The sequence below is a fragment of the Alosa alosa genome, chromosome 15, assembly GCF_017589495.1.
Source record: "Alosa alosa isolate M-15738 ecotype Scorff River chromosome 15, AALO_Geno_1.1, whole genome shotgun sequence".
Classification (NCBI taxonomy): Eukaryota; Metazoa; Chordata; class Actinopteri; order Clupeiformes; family Clupeidae; genus Alosa; species Alosa alosa.
In genome coordinates this window covers 6,680,853-6,707,933 of record NC_063203.1, presented here as the reverse complement: position 1 = coordinate 6,707,933, position 27,081 = coordinate 6,680,853, and the positions used below count along the sequence as shown (strand labels likewise).

General features: G+C 42.9%; 4 protein-coding genes and 5 non-coding genes across 18 annotated transcripts in view; all 9 read right to left on the bottom strand.

Annotated features, from left to right (window-relative positions):
- Window positions 1–1,362: 1,362 nt before the first annotated feature.
- kctd14 (potassium channel tetramerization domain containing 14) lies at window positions 1,363–2,871 on the bottom strand. The gene is made up of 2 exons (XM_048265184.1): window positions 2,786–2,871; window positions 1,363–2,218 (listed from the first exon to the last, which is right to left on the bottom strand). Exons 1-2 carry the CDS (start codon window positions 2,849–2,851, stop codon window positions 1,550–1,552), a joined length of 735 nt encoding a protein of 244 aa, XP_048121141.1. The 5' UTR covers window positions 2,852–2,871; the 3' UTR covers window positions 1,363–1,549.
- A 1,438-nt stretch (window positions 2,872–4,309) lies between these two features.
- On the bottom strand, window positions 4,310–9,085 carry rps3 (ribosomal protein S3). Of its 3 annotated transcripts, XM_048264901.1 has the most exons (7): window positions 8,962–9,085; window positions 8,144–8,274; window positions 7,258–7,351; window positions 6,364–6,458; window positions 5,820–6,007; window positions 5,145–5,350; window positions 4,310–4,378 (listed from the first exon to the last, which is right to left on the bottom strand). In XM_048264901.1, exons 1-6 carry the CDS (start codon window positions 8,989–8,991, stop codon window positions 5,148–5,150), a joined length of 741 nt encoding a protein of 246 aa, XP_048120858.1. In that variant the 5' UTR covers window positions 8,992–9,085; the 3' UTR covers window positions 4,310–4,378; window positions 5,145–5,147. The 3 variants fall into 3 exon arrangements, with proteins under 3 accessions (XP_048120858.1, XP_048120859.1, XP_048120860.1); XM_048264902.1 differs by lacking the exons at window positions 7,258–7,351; window positions 8,144–8,274; window positions 8,962–9,085 and adding an exon at window positions 6,608–6,739; XM_048264903.1 differs by lacking the exons at window positions 6,364–6,458; window positions 7,258–7,351; window positions 8,144–8,274; window positions 8,962–9,085 and adding an exon at window positions 7,017–7,045.
- LOC125308960 lies at window positions 4,683–4,831 on the bottom strand. Its single transcript, XR_007196022.1, has one exon. It is a non-coding gene; the product is annotated as a small nucleolar RNA SNORD15 (small nucleolar RNA).
- LOC125308961 lies at window positions 5,453–5,601 on the bottom strand. The gene has a single exon (XR_007196023.1). It is a non-coding gene; the product is annotated as a small nucleolar RNA SNORD15 (small nucleolar RNA).
- On the bottom strand, window positions 6,126–6,275 carry LOC125308963. Its single transcript, XR_007196025.1, has one exon. It is a non-coding gene; the product is annotated as a small nucleolar RNA SNORD15 (small nucleolar RNA).
- LOC125308964 lies at window positions 6,777–6,930 on the bottom strand. Its single transcript, XR_007196026.1, has one exon. It is a non-coding gene; the product is annotated as a small nucleolar RNA SNORD15 (small nucleolar RNA).
- LOC125308962 lies at window positions 7,427–7,576 on the bottom strand. The gene has a single exon (XR_007196024.1). It is a non-coding gene; the product is annotated as a small nucleolar RNA SNORD15 (small nucleolar RNA).
- A 287-nt stretch (window positions 9,086–9,372) lies between the features above and the next one.
- LOC125308401 (NACHT and WD repeat domain-containing protein 2-like) lies at window positions 9,373–20,926 on the bottom strand. 3 transcript variants are annotated; one of them, XM_048264897.1, is made up of 7 exons: window positions 20,790–20,926; window positions 20,353–20,441; window positions 19,880–19,987; window positions 14,986–15,171; window positions 14,765–14,900; window positions 13,752–14,275; window positions 9,373–13,596 (listed from the first exon to the last, which is right to left on the bottom strand). In XM_048264897.1, exons 1-7 carry the CDS (start codon window positions 20,827–20,829, stop codon window positions 9,832–9,834), a joined length of 4,848 nt encoding a protein of 1,615 aa, XP_048120854.1. In that variant the 5' UTR covers window positions 20,830–20,926; the 3' UTR covers window positions 9,373–9,831. The 3 variants fall into 3 exon arrangements, with proteins under 3 accessions (XP_048120854.1, XP_048120857.1, XP_048120855.1); XM_048264900.1 differs by lacking the exon at window positions 13,752–14,275 and having other exon boundaries at window positions 13,483–13,596; XM_048264898.1 differs by lacking the exon at window positions 9,373–13,596 and having other exon boundaries at window positions 13,613–14,275.
- Window positions 20,927–21,240: 314 nt separating this feature from the next.
- Window positions 21,241–27,081, bottom strand: part of LOC125308276 (F-BAR and double SH3 domains protein 2-like) — a 58,792-nt gene continuing 52,951 nt past the window's right edge. For 4 of the 6 annotated variants that reach the window (XM_048264662.1, XM_048264660.1, XM_048264657.1 and 1 more), the window contains exons 17-20: window positions 26,405–26,625; window positions 24,951–25,131; window positions 24,719–24,813; window positions 21,241–24,409 (exon numbers count right to left, since the gene is read on the bottom strand). In XM_048264662.1, the coding sequence (XP_048120619.1) occupies window positions 24,320–24,409; window positions 24,719–24,813; window positions 24,951–25,131; window positions 26,405–26,625 (587 nt within the window). In that variant the 3' untranslated portion in view covers window positions 21,241–24,319. The remainder of the gene's footprint in view (window positions 24,410–24,718; window positions 24,814–24,950; window positions 25,132–26,404; window positions 26,626–27,081) is intronic. The other 2 variants (XM_048264663.1, XM_048264658.1) reach the window with 1 other exon arrangement.

Here is a 27,081-nt window from a genome sequence, read left to right as displayed (position 1 = left end):
AAAAAAACATAAACTTTAACATGCTATGCAGAAATGGCAGCCATGTACACAGGACCTATAGGCCTAGCCTACTTTCACAGAGGGGGCCTTTTACCCTAATCAAGAAAAATTCTGTCATAATTTCAATATAGCCTAACAAAGGCAAAGTGTAGGCAAAACTCCTGAAGCTTCACAAATACAGGCTAGGCCTATTTTATATTTTAAATGTTAGACTTCAAAGACCCCACGGAAACCCTGAAATGGTACATTCAATGTAAACCCGATAACTCTTGGTTAAATTAACAGATAGCTGGTTAAACAATAATATTTGTTATTTAATTTTCTTAAAGTGAGTGCTGACCAATTAAATTGGTTGTTGAGAAAAAAAATCCATGAACAAATGAGATAGGTTATCCATTAACCAATGTGTCTTAGTTAAATTAACCAATATTTGCTTAACTAATGATGTTGGTTAATGAATAACTAATGTATTGGTTTAATAATTACCAATATGTTTGTTAAATTAACTAATATATGCTTAACCAACGATATTAGTTGTTTTTTTAACCAATCTGTTTTTAGAGTGTACTTACCGTGCATTTATCAATATTTGCACAATATTGATAAGTGAGTACACAAGAAATTCCAGTGAACCTGTGACACATTTTGATGATGATCAAAAATGCTATATCCTCCATTTTCATGAATAATTTTTTGTTTTCCAGGTCATTTCAGTGGAACTGTAATTGGGTTATTGCTATTTGATTTACCTTTACTTACTCTTACCTTTAATAACAAACTGCAAAATTCTTGATATTGACTGAAATAGACAATTAAATAACATGACTTATTAATGTTTTTTACATTAACCAAACCAAATTCTTAACAAATATTCATAACAAATATTTATATTCATGTTGTGCTTAAGCAAAATCCCATAGAATCAAACAGAGAATCCAACACGTTGGACAATATCAGTACTACTCATACAAGTAATTGATACATTGGACACTAACAGATTTAACAATAGCTAAATATACTGTATCAGAGATGATTCTTTTTAACAATTCATCATTATAAAGTAGTAAGTGATGTAGCCTTTTAAAGATCCTCTAAATATACCTCTTAAATCTGACATATGAGGTGAGGACTTGTTTGGACTTCTCGTCAGAACCTTAAATATGTCTACGTTCATGACTTCTTGAACAGGCCATTTCATTTAAGTCTACATGTTGTGGTATTTAAGCTATGCAATGCAAAGCATCTGCCCTGCAATCTAATGTCAATATTAAACAAAGGTGTATACTAGTGCTACTGCAGATGGGCTGAACCGAAACCATGTGACAAGGGTGTATGCTATATAATAACAAGGACAAACACAGCTTAAAACAAGAGGTTGTTATTGAAAAAGAGTTTTAAAATTGAACAGTTAAAAGGTATAATAACAAAGTATACTCTCTGAGTGGACACACATCATGTCTTGACCTAGTCTCAACTTCACATCAAAGTAACCATTCAGAGCTCATGGCCATGTAACTGTTAGCTACTGTCAGCAGAGCTGAATCACCATTCACCACCACTGGAAATTCATCTTGTAAAAATAGTCGTAGCTCTTGAATAGGAAACCTTTGTCAGTGCTGTGTGGCTCAAATGACACTCTATAACCTTTGGCCTCAATGTCCATTTTGATGCAGTCCAACAGATCCTCAACGGTGGCAGGGGCCTTCCAGGGACCGAAGGTCACCACAGACTCTTTCTCTGTGTTCAGGCTGCTCATGGCATCTCTGCAGCGTGCCAGGTCCTCCTCAGATCTCAGCACACACACTATAATGTTGGAGTAGCGAGCAGCAATAGCTTCGGCCCGAGCCACTCGGATGATGATCTCCAGATTCTCTTGGTAGTTGGGGACCCGGGACAGGAACTGCTGCCTTCCCACAGTCTCACCGAAGAGCTGCGGAGTCTCGTCCAGCAGCTTTACCAGGGGCTTCAGCTCATAGAAGACGGCCTCACAACGTACCTCTTGCACGTGATGGGTGGGAACAGCTTGCGTTCGCAGGTATTCAAGGATCAGTCCAAAATGTGTGCCATCCCGGTCAATGAAGTATCGTCCCTCTGCATCCGTCTTAGGCTTGGAGGGACCACTGAACATTTCAGACAGTTTGGAATTTGGGATCTTCCTAAGGGTACCAACAGTGGTGCTGTATACATGGCCCCCAATGTTCAGCTGCACAACAGATTGCTAAGAATGATGAATAGAAAGAAACATGACAAATCATCAATATGATTAATCAAATAGTTTAACTTCACACTGGCTTGTCACTTCATTAGTACAAACGAGTTTGTATGCTTATGATAAGGCTGACTGCATCTGGATGATTCACAATGGGTGGGCCTGGGCCAGCACCAGGCATACAAGTAGCCTCAGGTTTTAATTTCATTTTTGGAGTGAACCATCCTCTTTGAAATAGACTAGAATCATGTTATTTAATCTCACAAAGGCTGAACCTACTCTAGATCTAAACTAATCAGAACATCCGATCCTGAATCATAAATGTAGCCTGCTACAAACATGCGATGGACCATACATGGGAAACTAATTATTGACCCGCATACTTCAAAGGACCAACTACACTTGCTAATCACTGACATTGATTGACAGGAACGTGCATTTAGACCAAACAGCTGTTAACAAACTATACGCATACTTTACAGGTGTCAAATCGATTGTCTTTTTCAATGAGAAAACGGCCATCTCTAATTTAAATATAAGTTGAGAAGTTATGGTTTACAGAAGAAAAGTTCTTACCAACTGCACACCGGGAGACGACGGCCTAAGCTTTACGTGAGGAGATTTTAGGTCGGGAAGGCTCATTTCCGCAGCTTAAGTTCCACTGAGCGTTTGTAGAGCTCACCTGAGCTTCCTTCTGTAGGCCTACTTCTTCAATGGGGTTTAAGCCACGCCTTCTGGTTAACTCGTATGTTTTCTCCATCACTCTGGACACGTTGGATAAACAGAAATGATACCAACGGCGCATTTCGTACGATATAGGGAAATGTTTTATTAAAATCCCAGTCCATTTTATTTATAACTGCATCATAGCGTTGTGGGCTACTCTCAAGAAGGGCATCGCCATAGAAAATGTAACCATACGATGCACCTTGCACCAGATAATGCATACCCAGAAGTGAAAAGTAACTAAGTAGAAATATTGAAGTACAGTACGTAAGTATGAATGGGGAGTATCTGTACTCGTTTTTATTTTTCTTCCTACTTGTACTTAACTACATTTTCAGAAAGTAGCCTAGGCTAAAATAATGTGCAAATGAAGAAAAAATAGCCTTAGTTTCCATTCATGTTAGATCCTTGCAACCCCAATTTTCTGACCTTTGGGACACATTAATGAATGAAGACAGTAGTGACAGACATATTAGTCTAAGACATAACACACCAAGGCCTGTAGGCTGTTGTAAGGAGCGGAATTAAATTAAAAACCTTTGGATACATGGATGTGAAAATGTAAAAGAGTGTTAGTAACTACCTACAATTCTGTTATGTCCCAACACCTGTTCACGCTCTACTTATGTAATCTATGAATCATATACAGTAGACAGCATTACTGAATGCTAAACATACTACTCCCCTTGAGGTCTGGCCTGGCTAGCCCATTCCAAGTCAAATGAGTTCTTGGCTTCACCTGGTTCCCATCTTGAGTGCTACATTACTGTAACAAATCCAACATAGAGGGCAGACTGCTATCCACTCCAGTTCCACTTAAAACTATGCAGTATCTCTATTCACAAAGCCCCAACATTCTTGTATCGTTTTAAAGTGGCAGATCTCAGACTTGGTTTGCTTTCACTGAGTCTGTTTAACTGGATCGTACCCAAGAAAGATTATTCACCCCTAGCCCTGATTCAGTAGATCTCCGTTCACATTACATTTGTTTGATTCAGGTCCGCTTATGTCAAACATCACCTTTTTAATATTGCTTGGCAACGTTGCAAAAACGGCAGTTTATTGCCTGGTTTTGGAACAGATAGCATTGGAACTGTAGCGGAGTTCGAACAAACCATACCCCAGACCACTTTTCTGGCAGACACGGGCTCTGTAGACTGCTTTAGCAAATATCACTGAACCATCGGTTCAAACGAACTCTGGTCCAGACCAAACGGTCTAGTCTGAATGCGCCTGAAATAGAAATGTTTATGGTGGTTTGGTAATGCTCTCCCTTGAATAAAGCATAAGTTCCATGTCTATATTTAGTAAAAAAAAAAAAATAATAATAAAATTCAACCGTTTACTGGAAAAAAGGAGGGATTAACACAAAAACATGGTTCTTATTTTTTTATTTTTGTACAGAAAATTCTGGTGGTGTTCTGTCCATCTATTGATGCAGACCTATAAAGAAGACAAAAAGAATGTTACTGAGGATAGGATACAGCTGCATACATTTACTGTTTTTATCATAAAGCTGACTGGATCTGTATGGTCCATCACATGGGCAGGCCAGCACTAGACTTACTTAAATAGTCTAGGGCTTCAATTTATTTTTTTGTAGTGAACCATAATCAGAAAAGTAGAATAGCGTAGAATCATGTTTTTAAATTTCAGAGGCTAAACCACTATTCTAGATCTGATCAGCAGAGCAGCAAGCTAAACATACCATTTCAAATCAATTCTAAATGTGGAGTAAGTGCAAGACCCTTCTCAGACAAATGCCTCAATGTCTTCAATTGAGAAAAACCCTGTTCCTCTGTGGGCTGAACTCAGAGGCACAGAACATGACCCTGAGCAAGACACAACAGAAGAGACAGAGCCCATTTCCGACTCGTCATCGAATCATCACTGAAGGGAAGACCTACATAAGAGCTTATGGACGGCCATGTTTGGCACGAGGACGGATCAGATAACTACAACAACATTTGGCATTTTTAAAAGACGAATAGGCCATTCTCAGCTCAATGCTCATAACCATCCTCTGTTCTGGGTCATGAGGATCACTGAAGGCAAACAAGTCTAGGCTTCAAACTCAGCCCTTACATAACACATACAGATCCATCCTCCCTCACAAGGAGCCTACCAACAGACCACTAGCAAAAACAATCAAATCCATGAGAACTAGTCCAGGGCCCAACAAACGATTTCATCCATCACTAATCCTCACCCTTTAAGCGGTGGGTACAGGGGCACCCTGTGGCATGACTGGAGGGGCGTCAGGCTTGACTCCCTTCTGTTCAGACACGGGGGTGGTGGGGAGGACCTCATCCTTGGGCTCCACGATGCTGACATGGTCGGGCAGGGGCTTCTTGGGGCCGATCTTGCCGCTGGGATCCCAGGGCAGCATAATCTTGACCTTGATACCCAGCACACCTGCAGAGGTACAGCAATGTGAAGTGAACATGCTGCAGCAGAGTAACAAGCCAAACATGCGACATCAATGAAATCCTTCTACATATGAATTAAGTTCAAGACCCTTCTCAGACAAATGCCTCTATGTCTTCAACTGATAAGGACCCCGCTCCACTGTGGGCTGAACTCAGAGGCACAGAACGTGACCCTGAGCAAGTCAACACAGAAGAGACGGAGCCCAATTCCGACTCGTCATCGAATCATCACTGAAGGGAAGACCTACATAGAATTAATGGACGACTATGTTTGACATAATGGTGGATCAGATAATTACTTCAAAAAATTAAAAAATGAAATGAAAAAATTTTACATGCAGGAAACATGCACCACCTCAATCTGAGGCTTGACAACTTGCACAGCAAATTCATCCAAGACAGGTACAAGTTCGGCTTAAGTGGCAACATAAACAACCCTGTTTGCTCAGACTTACCCTGCCTGAGCAGGACGTGGCGGACAGCGGTGTCGACGTAGTAGTTGACGGGGTCTCCGCTGTGGATCATCAAGCCGTCCACAAACTTCATGGACTTGGCCCTCTGGCCCCTGAGCTTGCCAGACACAACCACCTCACAACCCTTGGCTCCACTCTCCATGATGAAGCGCAGGACACCATAGCATGCCCTAAGAACAGTGAGTTAGCTAGTGAGGGGGGATTTTAGGCACACACCTGATGCTAAAAGCAGTTTAATACATATATGTATGGGCAATAGGGCACAAAAACTCCAGGGGAAATTCTGGTCCTTCTCAGACAAATGCCTCAATGTCTTCACCTGAAAAGGACACCCTCCTTTGTGAGACTAAATTCGGAGCCACAGAACGTGACCCTGAGCCAGTCGCCACAGAGTGAGAGCAAGTCCTTTTCCGACTCGTCATCGTATCATCACTGAAGGGGATGTGGGAGTGGGACAGTCAATAAACGGGCCCTCAACACTTTTTACTTAAAAACATTAACGGAAAGAATATAAATGAATGCTTACCTACGGACAGCCAGGCCTCCAAGCAGCTTGTAACGCAGAGACTCAGCCTGGGCGATGGCGCACAGACCCCTGGTGGCAACTTTCTCAGCATAAAGCTACAGAGAAATGGGGGTGTGAATTGACAGAATCGTGAGTCAGTCTGAAGCACATCTTGCACATCTCACACAGCACCTGCAGTGCCAAAACCTTAATATGACATATGCCTAACAAGTTTGTCAATGTTAAGACCAGATTCATTACTTACCTCCACACTACCCTCTGGGAAGCCAAACCTCTTCTGAACAACTGCAGTCAGTTCTCTAATACGACGGCCTTTCTCTCCCAGGACGTTCTGTGTCCTGATGAAAAAGAAATGGGTCATTTGCAAACTTTCAAACAATTACCTACACAAAAACTCCAGGGGAAATTCTGGTCCTTCTCAGACAAATGCCTCAATGTCTTCACCTGAAAAGGACACCCTCCTTTGTGAGACTAAACTCAGAGCCACAGAACGTGACCCTGAGCCAGTCGCCACAGAGAGAGAGAGCAAGCCCTTTTCCCACTTCGTCATCGTGATCATCACTGAAGGGGATGTGGGAGTGGGACAGTCAATAAACGGGCCCTCAACACTTTTACTTAAAACATTAACGGAAAGAATATAAATGAATGCTTACCTACGGACAGCCAGGCCTCCAAGCAGCTTGTAACAGAGACTCAGCCTGGGCGATGGCGCGACAGACCCCTGGTGGCAACTTTCTCAGCATAAGCTACAGAGAAATGGGGTGTGAATTGACAGAATCGTGGAGTCAGTCTGAAGCACATCTTGCACATCTCACACAGCACCTGCAGTGCAAAACCTTAATATGACATATGCCTAACAAGTTTGTCAATGTTAAGACCAGATTCATTACTTACCTCCACACTACCCTCTGGGAAGCCAAACCTCTTCTGAACAACTGCAGTCAGTTCTCTAATACGACGGCCTTTCTCTCCCAGGACGTTCTGTGTCCTGATGAAAAAGAAATGGGTCATTTGCAAACTTTCAAACAATTACCTACACAAAAACTCCAGGGGAAATTCTGGTCCTTCTCAGACAAATGCCTCAATGTCTTCACCTGAAAAGGACACCCTCCTTTGTGAGACTAAACTCAGAGCCACAGAACGTGACCCTGAGCCAGTCGCCACAGAGAGAGAGCAAGCCCTTTTCCGACTCGTCATCGTATCATCACTGAAGGGGATGTGGGAGTGGGACATGGAAGACCACACCATATCAAACGTGCATAAACATGATATGTTTACTACACTAAGCTCCCATTTTTTCCAGGTTACTCATGCATTTTCCCCGTTGTCTTCCTGTTTTAATATTTCCCACTGAAATATCCCATATTTTAATACTCATATAACATTAGCCCTAACAACAGACCTGTTGCTACCCCCTTGCACTTCCAGCGAAACAGATACTTAAAGCATAGTTTTGCTTGATTGAAGGGGACCTTAGTGATGTTAGCCAATTTAAGATAAATGCTTGGTTGTTGTGAGTACGATTTGACACCAATCTGTAAGCAAAATCAGTTAGAGCTAGCTTTACACCTTGTTTTAGTTAGTGTAGCAGTTTTGTAGTCTGAATTCTTGCTGTCAGCAGAGGGATAGCAACAGAGAGGAATGCTGAAATGTTCCCATATTTTGGGTGAGAAATCCGGGATCCTTCATTTTCAATGCTCAATGTTGACAGCTATGCATAGAAACTGAACACTGCTCATAAGTATTGTGCATGTTCTACACGAGAATGCAATTCCGTTACCTGGTGGCAAGAATGATGATCTCTGTCCTAGTGGGAGTGACACGAACCTCCACTCCAGAGTAGCCATCCTCAGCGAGCTCGCGGGTCAGGAACTCGTTCAGTTCGGCTTTGAAGATGCCGTCTGATACAAACTGTAAGCAAACCAAAAGCAGGATTACTTACGTGTGCTAAAGGTTAACGTTAGACTCGCATCTGTGCAAGCTAATGCTAGCAAACGTCAACCATACTGCTTTGCCTAGCAGACCATGTATCTAAGTTCACTAGTCATTTGTAAATAACCTGGTTACTAGTCTTCAAAATATTCGTTTAAAGAAAAGACTTCCCATATTATCAATAACTGCCATTCTACTAGGGGTATTTAGGACTGCACAATTAATGCCGTTAACTTACAACTTAGCATGCTAGCCGGCAATTGAAATCAGCTGCAAAGTTCGTCCAGTGGAGCAAGTGAACGATAGCCAACATTTCCGTTTCAGCCAAACTGTCCGTCAGAAGTTGTGTTTAAAAACCACGGTTTAGCCATTGACCACTTCTTTCAATATCATTCGTAATAGAGACCGTAATCCATGAAAATATTAGAGCAGCAACATGACATGCTGCGCCTACCTACCGACACGTAGCTAGCTTGGGCTACAACCCTGCCATGTTTGCGTTGATTTACAGTGCTGACTGAATCTATAATAATCCTCACTCAAAGGTTGACCAGAAACACACGAGGACATTAACAGGCATTCGCCACATGATACCGAACATATAAATATCTGTATTTAAAGAATAGACTCACGTAATACCATACAAATACAAAATGTTGAACTAACCTTTCTCTTCTTGGATATTTGCACCGCCATCTTGCTGGAGGCCGTAGACAGGAAAGGAATGACCTCAGAGGCGGAAGTAGATTTATACCAAGCTTTCTGATTTTCTTCCTGAGAGCATGCAAGGACGTGTGGTTGTTGTAGTTTCACAGATATTCACAACTGCAAACCTTCAGGCTTCAGGTGTGTCGTTGGGTGCTAGGTAAGGATGCAGTATTTTCAGTGGTAAGTATGCGATGCTTGTGTCAGTTAAACGGTTTAATAAGGAAAAGAACATTCAACTGAAGTAGGCTAGGCTATATGAAATGCATAGCCTAAAAGCCGAAGTCTGTTGTTAGCCTACGCTGTCTGTGATTATGCTACAAGTCTGATGGGCAAGTTCTTGTTCAGCTGAAGTTGCAATAATCAGCAATATTCAAAGTAAATCGCTTTTATTTATTTTCAAAAGGTAAAAGGAACAAACAAATACAATTAGTTGAAGGCAGTGATATGGTTAACATTAAGTTTGCTCAAGCAAGTGGTTACTGTTTTTTTTTTACATTTATTACATTAATCATTCAGCACTTTTATCCAATGTGACTGAGCAAGAGAATATTTTTTTTACATTTTCACGTGGGCTAAATGGCTGTTGATAAACAGTATAGGCTAGTTATTATTTATGGCAAATAGATTAGGCCTATTATAAATTTACAAATATTTACAAATTGGAAAATGGTTTGTAGATCTTACAACAAAGAGTCCGCCCATATAAGATTGGCCATGGCTAAATGTTTTTGAATCAAGGAAAGAAGGGCATCTGGTCCAAAACATCTGTGAGGCAATTTAAAAAAAGTTTTGTCTTTTGTGCTGTCCATGATTTAAAAACGTTATACATTATCTGAAGGATTCAGCACCCAGTCTAACCGACATGTTCAGTGTGTTATTCCATTTCTCCACTGCTAAAGGTTGCCATGTTTGTGCTGTACATGGATGGTGTCTTTGCCCTACAATAGGCAAGAGGGTCTTGGTAGCAGTGGCACTCTGTTCTGCATCAGTGTCAGTGATAGCATAAATGCCTACGGATCCATCCTCAAAAATGACATACACTGACAAATTATCAGAAATACTCATCGCACAAGGATACCTGCAGAGGTAGAACCTACCCACTCTCATTCCGTTTGAGACTCGTATAGCTGTTAAAACAAGTCTAACACAGGGTTTACAAGAGCAACTCAGGTGACTGATGGTAGTTTCACTGATGTAGGCAGCATATTTACCACTGATATCCAAGCATACATGGTGGATTTGTCCATTAACTTTAACTGCGCACAGTCTACCTTGAGTCACATCCAAGATATTCATATCAGATTGACCAATAGTAAGGATAGCATAGCTGCCATCTGCACAGACCTGAAAAACTCCAGGCTGGTCAAGGAGGTGCTCTGGCATTTGGAATCTCTGGCAAATCGTGTCGTCCGACATCTTCCATGAATAGACAGCCCCAGATGAGGTAATAACAATCACATAGTCTGGGTGATCTAGAATGGAATTGAATGCAAGCACACGTGACTGATCTGACAGCGGAAACTCTCTGCTGACATAGCCAAACCACAGGCTGACAGCCAGGAGGTTGTCCTCCTGTAGGCCCAGAAGGAATGTGCTCTCTGGTGAGATTACAGGCTTTTCAAGCCTAAGGTGAAAGCGGCACACTTCATGCCCATTTGCAACCTTCCACACCCTGGAGAGCCCCTGGTCTGAGAGCGACACAGCAACGTTTCCTGTGGGTGTGATGAGTACCTGCGATGCTGCACTGCCAGGGATGCAGTACAAATTAACTCCATCTCCACTTCTCCACACATAAATGTCACCTGAGGCTACCGTCACTAGATGCTCCCCATCCTGTGAGATGGTAAAGGCTGTAACCGGACCGTGATGCAGGAAGCAGCCCTCTTTTTCACCACTTTGTGCATTCCACTTCCATAAAAGTTCTGTGCCGTCACTTGTATAGAAATTATCACTTTTCACCAGCACCATCTTTATTGTTTTTGACCCAGTTTTGGGGATTGAGGCTGCTTCTCTGACAAGATCCATATCCCAGGTGACGATCCCATTGACCGTAACAGCTGACAGGTACTGGTCACCCACTTTGAAAAGTTTTGGGGTTTCTGTGGAGCCAGTGTTAAGGCTCAAAACACATTGCCCTGTGCATGAATCCCAGACCAGAAGACATGAACACCCTTCTAATAAAGCTAAGAGCAAGCTGGAACCATGGTCCAGCATAACATGAACAAAGGCTTTACCTTTTGGAGCGTGAAATTGATCATCCACAGAGCAGCTATTTGTGTCCCAGAGTATGATTTTCTGCTTCTTACAAATTAGAAGAACCTCATTATCTTCTGTGAAATCTATATTCAAAACCTCCTCAGTGTCTTTATTGCTCAAGCTCTCTGTACTAAGGCTCGGATGAGAAATGTTTTGAATATTCCAAATAAACAGGCTACCCACACTGTCAATACATGCCATCACCTCTTCCTCAACTCTTTTCAAGCCAATCAGTGGTCTCTCTGTAGAGCAAGAGAGGGCAGAAACGGTCTGACCACTCTGCACATCAAAAATGGATACATTTCCATTGCCCTGTCCACAGAACACATGCTGCTCATCAAAAGAACATGATATGCATGTGACAAAACCAGGGCAATATAATTGAGTGATCCCACAATTAGGTGATGCATCATCTGTAGCATGCATATAGACATGATGTTCTCCTCTGTACCACCAAAACATCTTTGTTGTGGATGCCAGAAAGCCCTCAATAGAGATATGGGTGTTCTGATGAATCTCAGTATTCAGAACAGGAACTTCTTCAAAAAACATTGTGCGCAAATCACATAGAAAGAGCCTGTTACAGCTGGAAGACAACAGGAGATAGGTGTTTGAAATTCTGAGACTGACCATTTTTATTGTGGGAACATGGGGCACTTGGAATTGTTTGGAAGTGATCCCATTCCAAGCCCAGGCAGAGCCATCACTAAGGAGGAGAACCACTCTTCCACTGTCGGCTATAGCCACATCTGTAACAGAAGACCTCATTCTGTCTGACAGTTCCCAAGAGGAACAGGGAACAGAGGAGGCAGGAGGCAGCACCATGGTTATCCCAGACCTCACATATCCCACACACAACTGCTTTGCATAGTCTTCCAGCTCAGGAACGACCCCTAGGAAAGGAAAGAGCTGTGCTTGTATTATTAATGGTGTGTCTATAGGGGAGTTCTGAAGTAAACATAAAGAACTTCTCAGGATGCAGGCAAGAAGCCATAGCTCTCTTGGCATCATAAACTGAGACATCTCTTCCAGCCAGAGAAACAAGTCCTGTACTAAACCTCCCATCAACATTGCATGGTGGAAATCATAGGAGAGCATTGAACCTCTGCAAAACTCATCCAGCCCTCCACTCCATCTTAGATGATAGGGCAGCTCAAGGACTTTTCTAAAATTTACATTCCCTGTCTCTGAGGATGAGTCTTGAAATGTAATGGAAGGCTTGGACATTTTCCACACCCAAGGCTGTCCATAAGGGTTCCTGTCTATGTACATTTTCATTGGTTTTCCTTCTGTAGTGCCTTGTTTGTCAGTCATGTTGGTGTCTGAAGTGATCACTAGTGGCTTGGCCCTTCCGTACGCAAACCGCCCACTAAAGTAGTCAGCTAGTCGAAGGTGTATTTCCTCACTTTTGTCTATGGAGTCAATGTATCTCTTGATGATAACTAACCTGAAATGTCTACTGACCCAGAACAGCACACGAGAACCTGAGATATGTCTAGCCAACAGAAAGCCCTCAAGGTCAAAGATCAGCCTCTCCACCACAACCTCAGGGAACCTTAACTTATACGGTGGGTCCTCAATTGGGAGGAACACAGAAACTAGATCATCTTCACAGGAAAGGATATCTGTCAGTTCAGCCTCTGTGAGGCCAAACCTCGACAGCGTTAGAAAACTCAACGATCTGCTAACAAGTGCTTGGCCATGTTTCTCCTCAAGGTGTTGAAGAAATTGATTGATGTTGTTATGAATGCCTTGGCTTAGAGACTCCTCAGTGATTTCTGTCTCAGATCTCCATAGGCTGACGTTTCTGTAGATGAGCTCTGCATAAAGAGGACGACTACACTGTTTAAGAGCCTCATTCACATACATCTGTTGTCCTGAGGTGATCCTCCTTTTGGAGCTCTCCAGAAGGCTGGTCAGCATCTGGCTACAGCTGCTTCTCTTAAATGGTTCCAGCTCTAGAAAGAAGTTAGAGTCTGGATATTGTGTCTTGAGACTGGCAAGGGTACCAGATTTAGTGTAGGTGGTAGAAATTATGACTTTGACATTAAGAGGTAAAGTTTTAGGGAGCCAGGTCATGTGTTGGGGTCCTTCAGAACTTGGTATCTGGTCAAGGCCATCTAACATCAGGATTAAGGGATACTTGGAAGACGATGCTATGTCTAAGAGTTCAGTAAAGGCCTCTTCCAGTTGAGTAACATCTCGTATGCAGTTGTCCCATGGTTGATTATAACTAACAGCGATATGGTGGCAGATGTTATTGAGAAGCTGCTTCAGTGGGAGGGGAGAAAAGTGTGTGATGACCACAGGATCACCGGCCTTCAGCCACAGTTTCACCTGAAAGATGAAATATCAAAATATTAAACTGTGGAATGAAGAAATACATTACACTTATCAACAACATAGAAATTGTAAAATGATGATGACATTGTGAAAAGTTGGACAATTAATAAAAACTTTTAGCATAAGGGCCCTTATTCAATGTACAATACCTGACTTGCACAATGGGCCATTAAGACAGTTTTGCCAGAGCATGGCCCCCCAATGAGTACAAGAGGATGTTTTGGGTAGTTCTGCTCAAGGTAAGCTTTGATTGGCTGTGCCTCCACACGTTCAATCCTGAACAGCTGAGAATAGATGTGACACAGGTTGGCCTGCTGGGAGGTGGCATCATCAGGATCTGCTGTGTTCTTTGTGACAGTTGAGTCAATGAGCCTTGAAAGGTCTGTGAACAACTGATGACAAAGCCCTTCAATGTAAGCCTGTCTCAAGGCCACTGTGTAACCCTGTTGCCGATCACACTCTGTGGTGGTAGTGTACACCTCTAGATGACAGGAAGTAACTAAGTCGGGTAGGAAATGCTCACGGATAACACTCAGTCGATCATTTGAAGGATCTTGGTCTTGATCGTGTCCTGTCTTTTTCTGATGGATGATCTTATGAATGTAATACAAGCACCTTTTCATATCATCAGATAAACAGTCCTCCATGGCAAAGCGGAGGTCATTCTCAAGGTCTAAAAGCACAATATAACAGCTATTATATTACAGTACACACACACACACACACACACACACACACACACACACACACACACAATATTGACAAAAGTATTGGGATGCCTGCCATTAACTTCAATGACATCCCACTCTAAATCCATATGTTTTAATATGGAGTTGGGATGGACAAGAACAGACATTGCGAGCCAGGCCTTCTTCTCCAACATCAGTGCTTGACCTCACAAATACTCCCCTGAGTGAATGGGCAAACATTTCCACAGACACTAAAATCTTGTGGAAATCCAGGAGTGGAAGCTGTTACAGCTGTAAAGAGGGGACCAACTCCATATTAGTATATATGGGATGTCATAGATGTTTCTGTGGGTGTAATGACAGGTGTCCTCATACTTTTGTTTATATAGTGTATATTTATATTGTATATAAACATTATATATGTACATGTATTAATGTTTTTACAGAATGATTGGTGATTAACTTCACCTTACCTGATCTAAAGTATTTCTGGGCTTTTTCTTCTGTGATGCTTCCGTCAAGTATACACTGCTTTACAGACGCCTGAAGCACATCCTTTACTTCCTTCAGAGCCTCATCCCATGTTTTGGTTCCTGTAATTGCCTCTGTCTAAAAATATAGAAAACTCAACACTTTAGTGGGGGAAAGGTATATATTTGTCCAATTGAGCATGTTTGCAGTGATCAGATGATACCTGGCTGCTGTGCTGACTAAGCAGACAGAAGCAGGGTGGTATGACATTCTCATCTCTCCGGTAGCATTCCTCCAGTAACCGAGTGCTTAGCTGCATGGACTGACACGTCTGAAGAATGTTCTGGAACTCTGAGATCTCCACCTGCTCAGGTAAGGATGCAGTGCCATACTCCTCCCCAATCAGACCCTGATCCATGCTCACAAATATTTCCAAAGTTAAAAAAAAATATGTTTATGATTACTGTGAATGTATGTGTGTGCGTGTGTATCAGTTTATGCACATGTGTGCACATGGAATGGGTTAACATGACCCCTGGAGGCAAACATCTGAGGAAAAAAATGGTCATCCTAGGCCCCTACGGTTCTCAAGATATTCACAAAAACTGTGTCTGCCCTACCCTCCTTTCGGGGTCCAGTACAGCCGGGGGCTACAGATCAAAACAAAAACGCTGGTTTCATGCTATCCATGTGGGGTTACATGCCCACCAAGTTTAATTAATTACATGCCCAAATTTCCGTCAATGATTCCCGGGACACTGAAAGGGGTACATGGGCATGTAACCCCACATGGATAGCATGGAACCATCGTTTTTCGTTTTGATCTGTAGCCCCCTGCTGGACTGGACCCCGAAAGGAGGGTAGGGCAGACACAGTTTTCTGTGAATATCTCAAAACCGTAGGGTTTAGGAAGGACCATTTTTTTTTTTGTAAGTTGATCTCAAGGGGCCATGTCAACCCATTCCATAACCACTCATTTCATGTATAGCCCACCTAGTTAAACACAAAAAAAAAGTAAAAAATGAGGTGTTGTAATTGAAGGTATCTGTGACCTAACATAGTCAAAACTGCACGAAATTGGAAGTGTAGGATCATTGACACCCTCTGTATGCACACCAAGTTTTTGTGGAATTCCGTTCATGGGGGCCACACAATAAATTAATTTATGTTACTATACACCAACTGGCCTGTAGGTGGCCAGAGACAGTTTTCTGTGAATATCTCGAGAACCGTAGGGCCTAGGAGGTCCACCTTTTTATGTATGTTGGTCTTAAGGGGCATGTCAACCCATCCCATTACCACTTATTTCATGTATAGCGCCACCTAGTTAAAAAATTAAAAAGCAAAAATTAGGTGTTTTCATCACAATATCTCTGGCTGACAAGGTCAAAACTGCACAAAATGAAAAGTGTAGGATCATTATGACACCCTCCGAATGCATGCCAAGTTTTGTGTACTTTCGTTCATGGGGGCCTTACAATAAAAATAATTTATGTGTACATTTAGTGACGTACACCAACAAGGATTCCCGGACACTGAAAGACCGGGTACACAAAACTTATTGGGCATGTACCCCCACATGGATAGCATGGAACCGTCATTTTTCGTTTTGATCTGTAGCCCCCCCGCTGGACTGGACCCCCCGAAAGGAGGGTAGGGCAGACACAGTTCTCTGTGAATATCTTGAGAACTGTAGGGCCTAGGATGACCATTTTTTTCCATATGTTTGCCTCCAGGGGTCATGTTTCATGTGCACACATGTGCACAAACAGATACACACACACACACACACACACATACATTCACAGTAATCATAATGATGACACATACTCACACAGTAGACATATGTACGCTTGCATGCACAGGCACATACGCAGGCACACACACAAGCACGCACACACACACACACACACACACACACACCCACACACATAACATAAACAATCAAGAATTTCTCAGAATTATGAACAGGCAAGATGGAGGTGGGGTTGTATAAAAAATGAATTTTACATGTGAAATCTATGAACTAATCATGTTTTGGTACTTGTTGTCTAGCAGATACCAGTGAGAATTGAGTGTGGATAATGCAATTTAGTGAGACAGTTAGAATCATATAGGCCTTTCAGCGTGATTTCTTTTTGTGGAAAAAATGTGCTGGACTGGGCGGCGGTCATATTTTGTACCGCTCTGCGGTACATCTAGTTAATATTCAAATTAACATAATAGGGCTACATTATGCAATGAGAAAATATCTCAGACTTTATTGACTGGAGGCAACACTAGCATTTGAGAGGGTTGAGGTATTACTTGTAATCAGTGGTGAAGGAAGTACTGAAACTCAGTACTTAAGTAAAAGTACAAATACACAGAGAAATATTTACTTTAGTAAAAGTAAAAGTACCACAATGACAACCCTACTTAAGTAAAAAGTACCTGCTTTTAAATGTACTTTAAGTATTGAAAGTAAAAGTATTTGCATAATGATTTATATACTATATTCTAAAACGAAAAATCAGTATGGGCTGTGGCATTTTAATTAAGCTAGTTTTAGGTTATACTTTCGACTAGATAGTTTTAAGCTAATGCAATTGTGCTTACCATCTGTGGCCCAGTTTACATTCTGACCTACAATTCTAGAGACTGTAATTCTGGTTATCTAACTAGGGTGATCTGCTGAGTAATATCAGTCAGCAAAACACGAGAGCCTGAAGTTTAACGGGGTAGACAAAGGGAAAGCGTCCAGTTGGATCGTAATCCCAATTATGCTGATTGAACAGAAAAGTTGCTGAGAAAGGTGTCTTTATGATTAGGTTCAGGCGCATAGACATTGAATGAGCGGCTCACATTACTACCCCCAATTGTAGGCTATGCATCTTTATTTGATCACACACAATTAAGGAATATTTCCTAATCTGGAAAATGTTACGTTTTTCCGACCACCCGGTTCATTAATAGTCTACCATTCATTTGTGCGCAAATGATCAGGCGATGTGACAGAAGCATGGGCATAGCCTGTAACCGCTGATCAGCGGATAGCAATCTCATCGGAGAGGAGGCCCTAACGCTGCAGATAACAGACAGAGAAAGGCACAGAACACAGTTGCATGTACAGTGTAGCCATGGGTCTGGTGAATATAGCCTACGAATGCAGATGGCTACAAGCTCACGCTTTGCCTGGTCTAGACTAGAAGCTTATGTTTCTAAGAATGCACGTAAGCGCTCAGAATCTGTGGTAGCAACCCGCCCCTGGTAAAACAAAGTGTTTGTCAGAGAATAAAAAAACTGATCATAAAATGTATCGTAAAAGGAAACGATGGTGTTGTAGAAATGTAAGCGGAGTAAAAAGTACAGATAATTGTTGTAAAATGTAACGAAGTCAAAAGTCAAAGTATGCACTATAAATTTTACTTAAGTAAAGTACAAATACGTGGAAAATTTACTTAAGTACAGTAACGAAGCATTATTTGTACTTCGTTACATTCCACCACTGCTTGTAATTATGACCGCCCGCCTTGTGCAGGCTTAATGATCAGGTTTGGTCAGATTTTTTTTTTTTTTTTTTCTCATGCCCAAATTTCCGTCAATGATTCCCGGGACACTGAAAGACCGGGGTACACGAAACTTGGTGGGCATGTTACCCCACATGGATAGCATGGAACCATCGTTTTTCGTTTTGATCTGTAGCCCCCGCTGGACTGGACCCCGAAAGGAGGGTAGGGCGAACACAGTTTTCTGTGAATATCTCGAAAACCGTAGGGTTTAGGAGGACCTTTTTTGTATGTTGATCTCAAGGGGCCATGTCAACCTATTCCATAACCACTCATTTCATGTATAGCGCCACCTAGTTAAACACAAAAAGTAAAATGAGGTGTTGTAATTGAAGGTATCTGTGACCTAACATAGTCAAAACTGCACGAAATTGGAAGTGTAGGATCATTATGACACCCTCTGTATGCACGCAAAGTTTTGTGGAATTCCGTTCATGGGGGCCACACAATAAATTAATTTATGTTACTATACACCAACTGGCCTGTAGGTGGCCAGGAGACAGTTTTCTGTGAATATCTCGAGAACCGTGAGGGGCCTAGTAGGTCCACCTTTTTATGTATGTTGGTCTTAAGGGGGCATGTCAACCCATCCCATTACCACTTATTTCATGTATAGCTTCACCTAGTTAAAAATTAAAAAAGCAAAAATTAGGTGTTTTCATCACAATATCTCTGGCTGACAAGGTCAAAACTGCACGAAATTAAAAGTGTAGGATCATTATGACACCCTCCGAATGCATGCCAAGTTTTGTGTACTTACGTTCATGGGGGCCTTACAATAAAATAATTTATGTGTACATTTAGTGGCGTACACCAACAAAGGATTCCCGGACACTGAAAGACTGGGGTACACAAAACTTGGTGGGCATGTACCCCCACATGGATAGCATGGAACCGTCATTTTTCGATTTGATCTGTAGCCCCCACTGGACTGGACCCCCGAAAGGAGGGTAGGACAGACACAGTTCTCTGTGAATATCTTGAGAACTGTAGGGCCTAGAATGACCATTTTTTTCCATATGTTTGCCTCCAGGGGTTAACCCATTTAATGTGCACACATGTGCACAAACAGATACACACACACACACACACATACATTCACAGTAATCATAATTATGACACATACTCACACAGTAGACATATGTGCGGCTTGCATGCACAGGCACATCACGAGGCACACACACAAGCACACACACACACATAACATAAACATAACACAAACAATCAAGAATTTCTCAGAATTATGAACAGGCAAATGGAGGTGGGGTTGTATAAAATTAATTTTACATGTGAAATCTATGAACTAATCATGTTTTGGTACTTGTTGTCTAGCAGATACCAGTGAGAATTGAGTGTGGATAATGCAATTTAGTGAGACAGTTAGAATCATATAGGCCTTTCAGCGTGATTTCTTTTTGTGGAAAAAATGTGCTGGACTGGGCGGCGGTCATATTTTGTACCGCTCTGCAGTACATCTAGTTTAGGATTCTACCATCACTTTGGAAAAATAGACATGTAATGTCTAACCAGTTAAGCATATAGTAAAATGTTTGTAACATAGTAAATCACCACGAAGAATGGTCCCACTGAAGTGTCTTTGCACCCCTGTATAAGCCGGAGTCGGACCTGCTGGCTAGGCCAGTCCTTTGAGTTGGGGGCCTCATATGGGTCAATAACCTGCATGGGATAATCAGAGGGCAGTCATTTTCAGAAAATATCTACAAGTTTAAAGAAATATTTAAAGTAAATATGACTGATGTACTATATGATTATTTATACCATTTCATTTATTAAAACACATCATATTCTGTGAGGATTTCAAAGGAGAACAAACAATGGTGTAATGCCACTCCTTTTCAAACAGCAGACAATACACCAAACAATGCGGTAAAGAGGCTGGGGAAGGCCCTGCAGCACTGCTTCTTTATTGTACTGTGTGGAGGAACAGGTGGTGGACCAACTGGGTGTTAAATAGCCTGAAACATCTTTTCAGTTGAGAACCAAACCATAAGCAAAATGAACATGTGTTGTGTATCGCTCACCCTGAACTCCACCCCATGGTTTCGCCTGCAGTGGTCCCTGAGCTTAGGGAACACAGTCTCTCTCAGCGCTCTCCTCTCCTGGACAGAGTCTGAAAACACACAGGAAATCCTACGAGCTCATTTGGGTGCACGGCACGGGAGGAATTTTAACATTACTGTTTGAAACTATTTCTTTGTCTTTACTTCTCAGAGAAAATGTCACGAAATTCACATAAGTGTGTTCTCAGAAAACCAGCTTTCAGAAGGACGCTTTAGGTAGGACATAAATGTAGCTTCCATTTCAAACTGCACTGGAAAGAATGCATACCATCTGCAGAATAGGACTACTGTGTATTAATTGTAGTTAAACTGAACTAATTCACAGCATAGATGGCTGAAAACTACAGCTATAGCTTTCAAATAATGACTGAATACACTATATGATCCATACCACCTACCTTGTGGGTTTGAGCACAAGTATATCTTCACACACGGCATCAATACGCTCTTAGTGATGCACCCAGTATCTTGATCTGATTAATTAATTTTGACAGATCTGGTTCCGTAGTAAAACAAAAAGAAATGTTAACTTTGTGTCCTGTGAAAAATGTCCTGTATTCTTGGCACTAGGTCCCACCCCAAAACACCAGCCTCCTGAGACTTCCCATTTAGCGCTCCACCAGGAAACAAGTCATGTCAACATCGGATGGTTTTTTCATGAAGCCCTAAGCAACGCCCCCAGTGCTTGACAGACATGTAGCTTGGTCTTTGTTTATACCCTCATGAGTAAACTTTTACATTCTCACACAGCTGAATGATATCCACATGCATTTCAAAACATATTAAGCACAGAAAAAGACAGACAGACACCATTACTTATTTGATAATAATCACGATAAGGAGTTTTTTTGATTCATTTTATTATTTAACATTTGTACACAATAAATACAAATTTTTACAGCTAATAATATGTAGAATTTGCACCTGTGTTTTCTGATATTGTCACCATGGCAACAGTCTAAAGAGAAAGCTTGTTATTATTACCAGATTTTTTAGCAGCTCTTAAAACATCTTCAAATGAAAAAAGAGGAATACTTAAAAGTAAAATCCACTGGTAGGGGGTGACTGTTTTTGGAAGTTCAAAAGTCGCAACTGGCCGAAGAGAAACATCAGGATGACAACCTTGTTTTTATTAAATGAGAAAAACCTTGTTTTGTGTGAGAGAACAGCTTTTTGACACAACGGACACAGCTGTAAACCATAAACTTCAAAACAAGTTCGATAAGATTCAAAAGATCTCAAAGAGATCAACAAGAAAAGATCGTGTTCGAGCGCTAAGAAATGAGCAGAGCAGATATTCAACACTGTTGCCCTTCCATTCAGCCATATTCCAGACACAGTTCATTTTATGTTTGCTTTCTCGACTGCTTATAATTCACATTCTCTCCATTTCAGTTCAACAAGTTTATAATTCATTTGCGGAACCTTTGTTTAAGTAATACACCAGCATCTCACCCTTGGGGGGAATGGATTCCCTTTGCATTGCAGTCAAATGCAAGCACATGAACATAGCTGGATTTCTGATCACATCCCATCATGGGAGGTGATACAAACAATCTCAACAATGATAAACAAATGGTTGGAAGCTAAAACACTGGCAAGGGGCAGCCATAAAAAGAATACTGAGAATCACAACTTAAAAACACAAAATAAAGTTTTTTTTTGTTTAAAAAAGTGCTGCAAAGACATTGAATAATTGCTTATATGTTAAGCATTAAATATCACCTCAGACAGGGAAAAATATTTTGATTAGTCAATAAATTAAAAGCCCGTTTCGAGATCTGTGGGGCAAATCAGGACAACAATCCTAGGTGACATTTTCACTTGTTGCAAGGTGCTGGGTTGTCTCCATATCTCCATACCTCACTCACTCACTCAAGGGCTTGGGGGGAATCTCACATCAAACACAAAACAAACACGAGACAAGCTTTCTACTTCACACAACTAAAAATCCAGGCTGCCCCTTGTATGAATGAGTGGCACTCCTGACACCATCTTATTTAGATCAGCTCTCGTTACTCTCACCATCCGGAACATTCTGCACACTCAGTGGCCGTGGTGCATGTTGCCTGTTTATTTCCCCCCCTCTTTCTGCAAGAGACAGTCTGAATGTCTCTGAAGGCTAACAATCCATTATAAATACTGCCACAACAGTCAGCCAAATACATCTCACTTAGTCGTCAACAGTGTTTACACAATACAAAAGGAAGAGATACAGAGAGAGAGAGAAAGAGAGAGAGAGAGAGGAAAGACAGAAATTGATAAAAAATAATGCACTTTCAACTAAATGCTCCGATATTGATTTGCGTATATAAATGAATAATCTGTCGGCGGTGAGGTGAGGGGGAGTGTACCGATGAGGCACCATAGGACCACTCACTCACTCACACACTCACTCCCAAGAGATGCCACATTATTCAACTCTGTGATCCTTTAATTTTCTTCCTTTCACTTAGAGGACTAAATATTAGTAATATGCACAGATGCCCAACTTCATAGTGAAGAGCTGAAAGAGATAATATCGATGAAGTAAGTACTACTCAAACATCAGAGATTGCCACATGGCGGCGCAGTTGGCACCAGGGGGGTTAGGAGTGGGTGGAGGAGCACGGACAGATGTGAAGCAAACGAAGGAGCCAGCCTCTGTCACCCCTCTCTTCCGTTCCTCGCCCTCTCCATTCCCTCGTTCCCCTGCGGCCTTCCGCTCTTCCGCAACACACGTTCTGTACAAACTCCCTTTCTCCTCGAGGTGACGTAATGAGCCACTACTCATCAAATGTCCACTCAGTAATGCTATATATGACGCAATGTTGCACACACTTCCGGAACGTTCCTATGACGACAGTAATGTACTGTACTAATGCTGCACATTAAATACGTTATTGATATGACTACATATGTCCGAGGACGAGGCTTCCTTTGAGCGCTCCCCTCGGCTTCCTTCTGTCCAGGCCCCAGAGCTCCCCATACGCGCAAAATGCTCACTCGTTACAAATGTGCAAGAAAGCCACTTTCGAAAAGAAAACAATTAGCTCATCTTGGCTGTTTTTTTTTTTTTATCAACTGCTCCTATTTGTCTGCTCTGCTTTGCAGGTTATGAAAAACCCTTCTGCATACGGATTATAAAGCTTCCGTCGACACATCAATAACTAGGGGTTTGTATGGGCTACATTTTTTTGTCTTTTTTGTCCATTAAAGACCTGCCCTTCGACACGTCTGGGTGTTACACAGGCGCAGCATCAGCCACCCTCAGCACAAACTCCAGATCCTCTGCTCATGGTTTCTACGGTTCTTCTGCTACTTCTGTTTTTTTTTTTTACCTAGAACATCTAGACAGCTATTATAAATGTGGTTTCGCTAGCAGTTAGGATTCATTTGCGGCTATGATCACAAGACCTAAAATGAACGCACTCGGACCACACACACCACTTGCTAACTCCAGATATTACACGACACCATCAACATCATGTGGGAAACTGGGAATAAACATGCAAACAGATCCTCCAAATCTTCAGTCACTGTTCAGTTTGGTTGGTTGGTTGGTTGATTTTTTCTTTTTCAATCTAGCTCTACGTTGGGGTTGGAACACTTTGGAAAACACTTCCTGGTGTTCCGAAAAGTTTCCCCTTTCCCTCTGGGCTGAAGGCATGAGGAGACGAGAGAGCTTCATGTTTTGGCATGAGAGTGGTTTAAGGCACCAGACAGTCTGGGACACAGAGGGGAGCGTTTTCACGAGTGTCTGGACACTAGGGTCATGGCGTTTGACCACTGTCCCTCCCCTCCGTCTGCGTCGAGGGTGATGAGGGCATTGGTCAGCTGTCCTGTCAAGACCCGTCCTCCACGTGAGGAGGCGGAGGAGGAAGAGAAGGAGGAGGAAGAGGAGGGCGAGAGGGAAGGAGGTGAGAGTTTGGTTGCTCCGGTGCTGCTGCTACACCAGTGTGATCTCCACCTCCTCCGTCTTCTCTGCCGGGCGCCGCTGCTGCTGCTGCTGTTTGGGCGGAGGGGGCGCTGCTCGCACCTGGGGAAGAAAGAGAGAGAGAGAGATGGAGAGAGGGAGAGAGACAGACAGAGAGAGAACAGAGGTTAGGGGGCTGAGGCAAAAAATCTCACCATCTATGTCAGAGACAAGGTAAAGCTGATAGCACTAATGAACTAAGAAAATTGAGCATCTCCATAGAGATATCTCTCATCTAGCTACAACATGTACTTCTACAAAATGCATACTCAATTACTATGCACTAAGTACACTTACAACGTGAGGCTCAAACTTTCTACTAGTCAACTCTGAAAAGCGTAAAAAGCAGAGAGGAAAGCTTTGATTACTCACAGGACGCAGTTTGCCAGGACCTGCTCCATCTGGGGTTAGTCTCAGGGGCTGTGGGGCGAAGCCTGGACTCTCTGGATTTAAAGTGTAGCTATGATCTATGAGCAGGAGGGACAGGGAGAGGGACAAGGAGTGGCAAAGAGTGCATACACATGTAAGTATTTCAACACAATAACATGGGAGTTATCCAACTGAAAGAGCTCCTCAAAGCCATGGCAGGCTGCGGGACACTCACTGTGCACGGGCCCTTTGTGCGAGGGGGGCATGAGCTTGTGCTCTCCGTTAACGGAGGGCGAGCGTGGCAGGGGGAGGGCCGAGCTGGCGTCCGGGCTGGCGTACAGGCTGCCACTGGGGGGCTGGTCGTACAGGGGGAGCGGCGGCAGCGAGGAGTGGCCCCTCTGGGACGGAGACACCTGCTGGGGGGTCGAGGGAAAACACACGCACGCACACACATACACGCACACACACACACACACACACACACGCACGCACACACACACACACACACACACACACACGAACATGAGTTAAATCACCATTTTAGTAAAGACAAATATCAGTTCAACAGTGTTCAACAGTTCAACAGAGTCAACAGTTCCCTGGTAGAAATGGCTGAGCTCATCACAAACCCATGCCGACAGCGTAATCATGCCCGCTTTTATGCATATGAACTCCAGCCGGAACGTTCTGTCTCCAGTCACGACTGATTGCCAACGTCGGCCCTGTCTAGACTGTGGCGGCAGGGGCCCGTATCAAAGCGAGCGGAAAGTTCCTCTGAGGACTGTGAGTGCTTATCAAAGGCGCTCTGATGACAGGCCCACCAGCCCACTCCCTCGCCCCAAGAGCCACTTCCTCCGCGCGGCCCGTAAACATCTTTAATTTCAGGAAGGATGCAGCCCCTCCTCACATAAACACTCTTTAGGGCCCATCAGCCTTCATCAGACCCAGTGCACAGTACACAGGCTGCAGGGCCTTGCCTGCTTTATCTGAACGCCTTTCATGCATCTGGCCTAACCCAGAAATGTCCCAGAACGATTCCGTTTGTGACTTCCTGTGGAGACCAGAATCAGTGTTCTGAACATGAAAAACGTCTCCATCAGAAGTCATAAAGGGACCAGCCTGGAGAGATGTGGTTCAGAGCATCTGTAATGAGTCTTCCCCATTTTTCAGACTGAATATGGAAATGCATTAGTGAATGTGAATACCAATGACAGGCTCTGAATGTCAAACTCAGTTTAGGAATGGAAGGCAATTATTACAAAGTACTAGAATTACCATTAATACTCCCAGAACAGGGACGTTCAGACCTTCTAACAACCCATGCAAATGTCTGTGTGAAACGATGAGGACAGTGCACACTGCTAAGAGCCAGACAGTCAAGTTGATGGACCTTTTTTTGATTTTTGCACGAGGGCAAAGTGCAAAGGGAGGGCAAAGTGCAAAGGGAGGGCAAAGTGCAAAGTCTATGAACAAGCGAAGTTCTCGTGCATGAACTACAGCTACCATGTGGCATACGTGAGCATTGTGCTGACTCATCAGTGTTTGTGGTTAAGGTCTTTCCCTGGTGTTAAAGGAGCAAATATTGATTTTGCCTAATTACTCAATTAAGACTGGGCACTGCGCCGATCAATCAAATTAGGGCCCTGTGAGTGTAGTAGATGTGATCTGACGTCCGGTCGGCTGTGCTACCTGTGCCTCGTGGCCCCAGTGCGAGTCTCCGTTCTCGGAGTTGTTGAGGTCCTCCACCAGCACGGAGGGGAAGACGCCCACGCGGCCGTTGAATTCGCCCTCCCAGAAGCCGTCGTCCTCCTGGTTGTCCTTGTTCAGGATGCGGATGATGGCTCCCTCGGGGAAGGACAGCTCGTCGTCCGTCTGGGCCTCGTAGTCGTAGATGGCCTTCACAAAACTCACTGAGACGGGGAGAGAGTATAAGTATAAGTAAGTATATATACTATTTGATCCCATGAGGGAAATTTGGTCTCTGCATTTATCCCAATCCGTGAATTAGTGAAACCCACTCAGCACACAGTGCAGAACACACAGTGAGGAGAAGCACACACTAATCCCAAGTAGTGAGCTGCCTGCAACAACAGCGGCGCTCAGGGAGCAGTGAGGGGTTAGGTGCCTTGCTCAAGGGCACTTCAGCCGTGCCTACTGGTCGGGGTTTGAACCGGCAACCCTCCGGTAACAAGTCCGAAGCGCTAACCAGTAGGCCACGGCTGCCCACAGGGAACGGAGAGAGAGGGAACGGAGTGAAAATGTCCACAATCCAGAACCTTACCAGTCAGTCTGAGATTTTGTTGGCAGTTCTGCATGATTTTGATTTTGGGTGTGTATGTTTGCAGGTGTGTGCTGTTGATTTTAGA

Excerpts from the sequence above, each read along its gene's own strand:
- kctd14 (XM_048265184.1), bottom strand. The coding sequence starts at position 2,851 with ATGAGCCTTCCCGACCTAAAATCTCCTCACGTAAAGCTTAGGCCGTCG. Across the intron at positions 2,219-2,785 it reads CGTCTCCCGGTGTGCAGTTG|CAATCTGTTGTGCAGCTGAA; the intron begins GTAAGAACTTTT and ends CATCATTCTTAG.
- rps3 (XM_048264901.1), bottom strand. The coding sequence starts at position 8,991 with ATGGCGGTGCAAATATCCAAGAAGAGAAAG. Across the intron at positions 7,352-8,143 it reads ATCATCATTCTTGCCACCAG|GACACAGAACGTCCTGGGAG; the intron begins GTAACGGAATTG and ends CTTTTTCATCAG. Across the intron at positions 6,459-7,257 it reads TCCCAGAGGGTAGTGTGGAG|CTTTATGCTGAGAAAGTTGC; the intron begins GTAAGTAATGAA and ends ATTTCTCTGTAG.
- LOC125308401 (XM_048264897.1), bottom strand. The coding sequence starts at position 20,829 with ATGCCGTGTGTGAAGATATACTTGTGCTCAAACCCACAAG. Across the intron at positions 19,988-20,352 it reads ACCATGGGGTGGAGTTCAGG|GTTATTGACCCATATGAGGC; the intron begins GTGAGCGATACA and ends TATCCCATGCAG. Across the intron at positions 14,901-14,985 it reads TTAGTCAGCACAGCAGCCAG|ACAGAGGCAATTACAGGAAC; the intron begins GTATCATCTGAT and ends CTATATTTTTAG.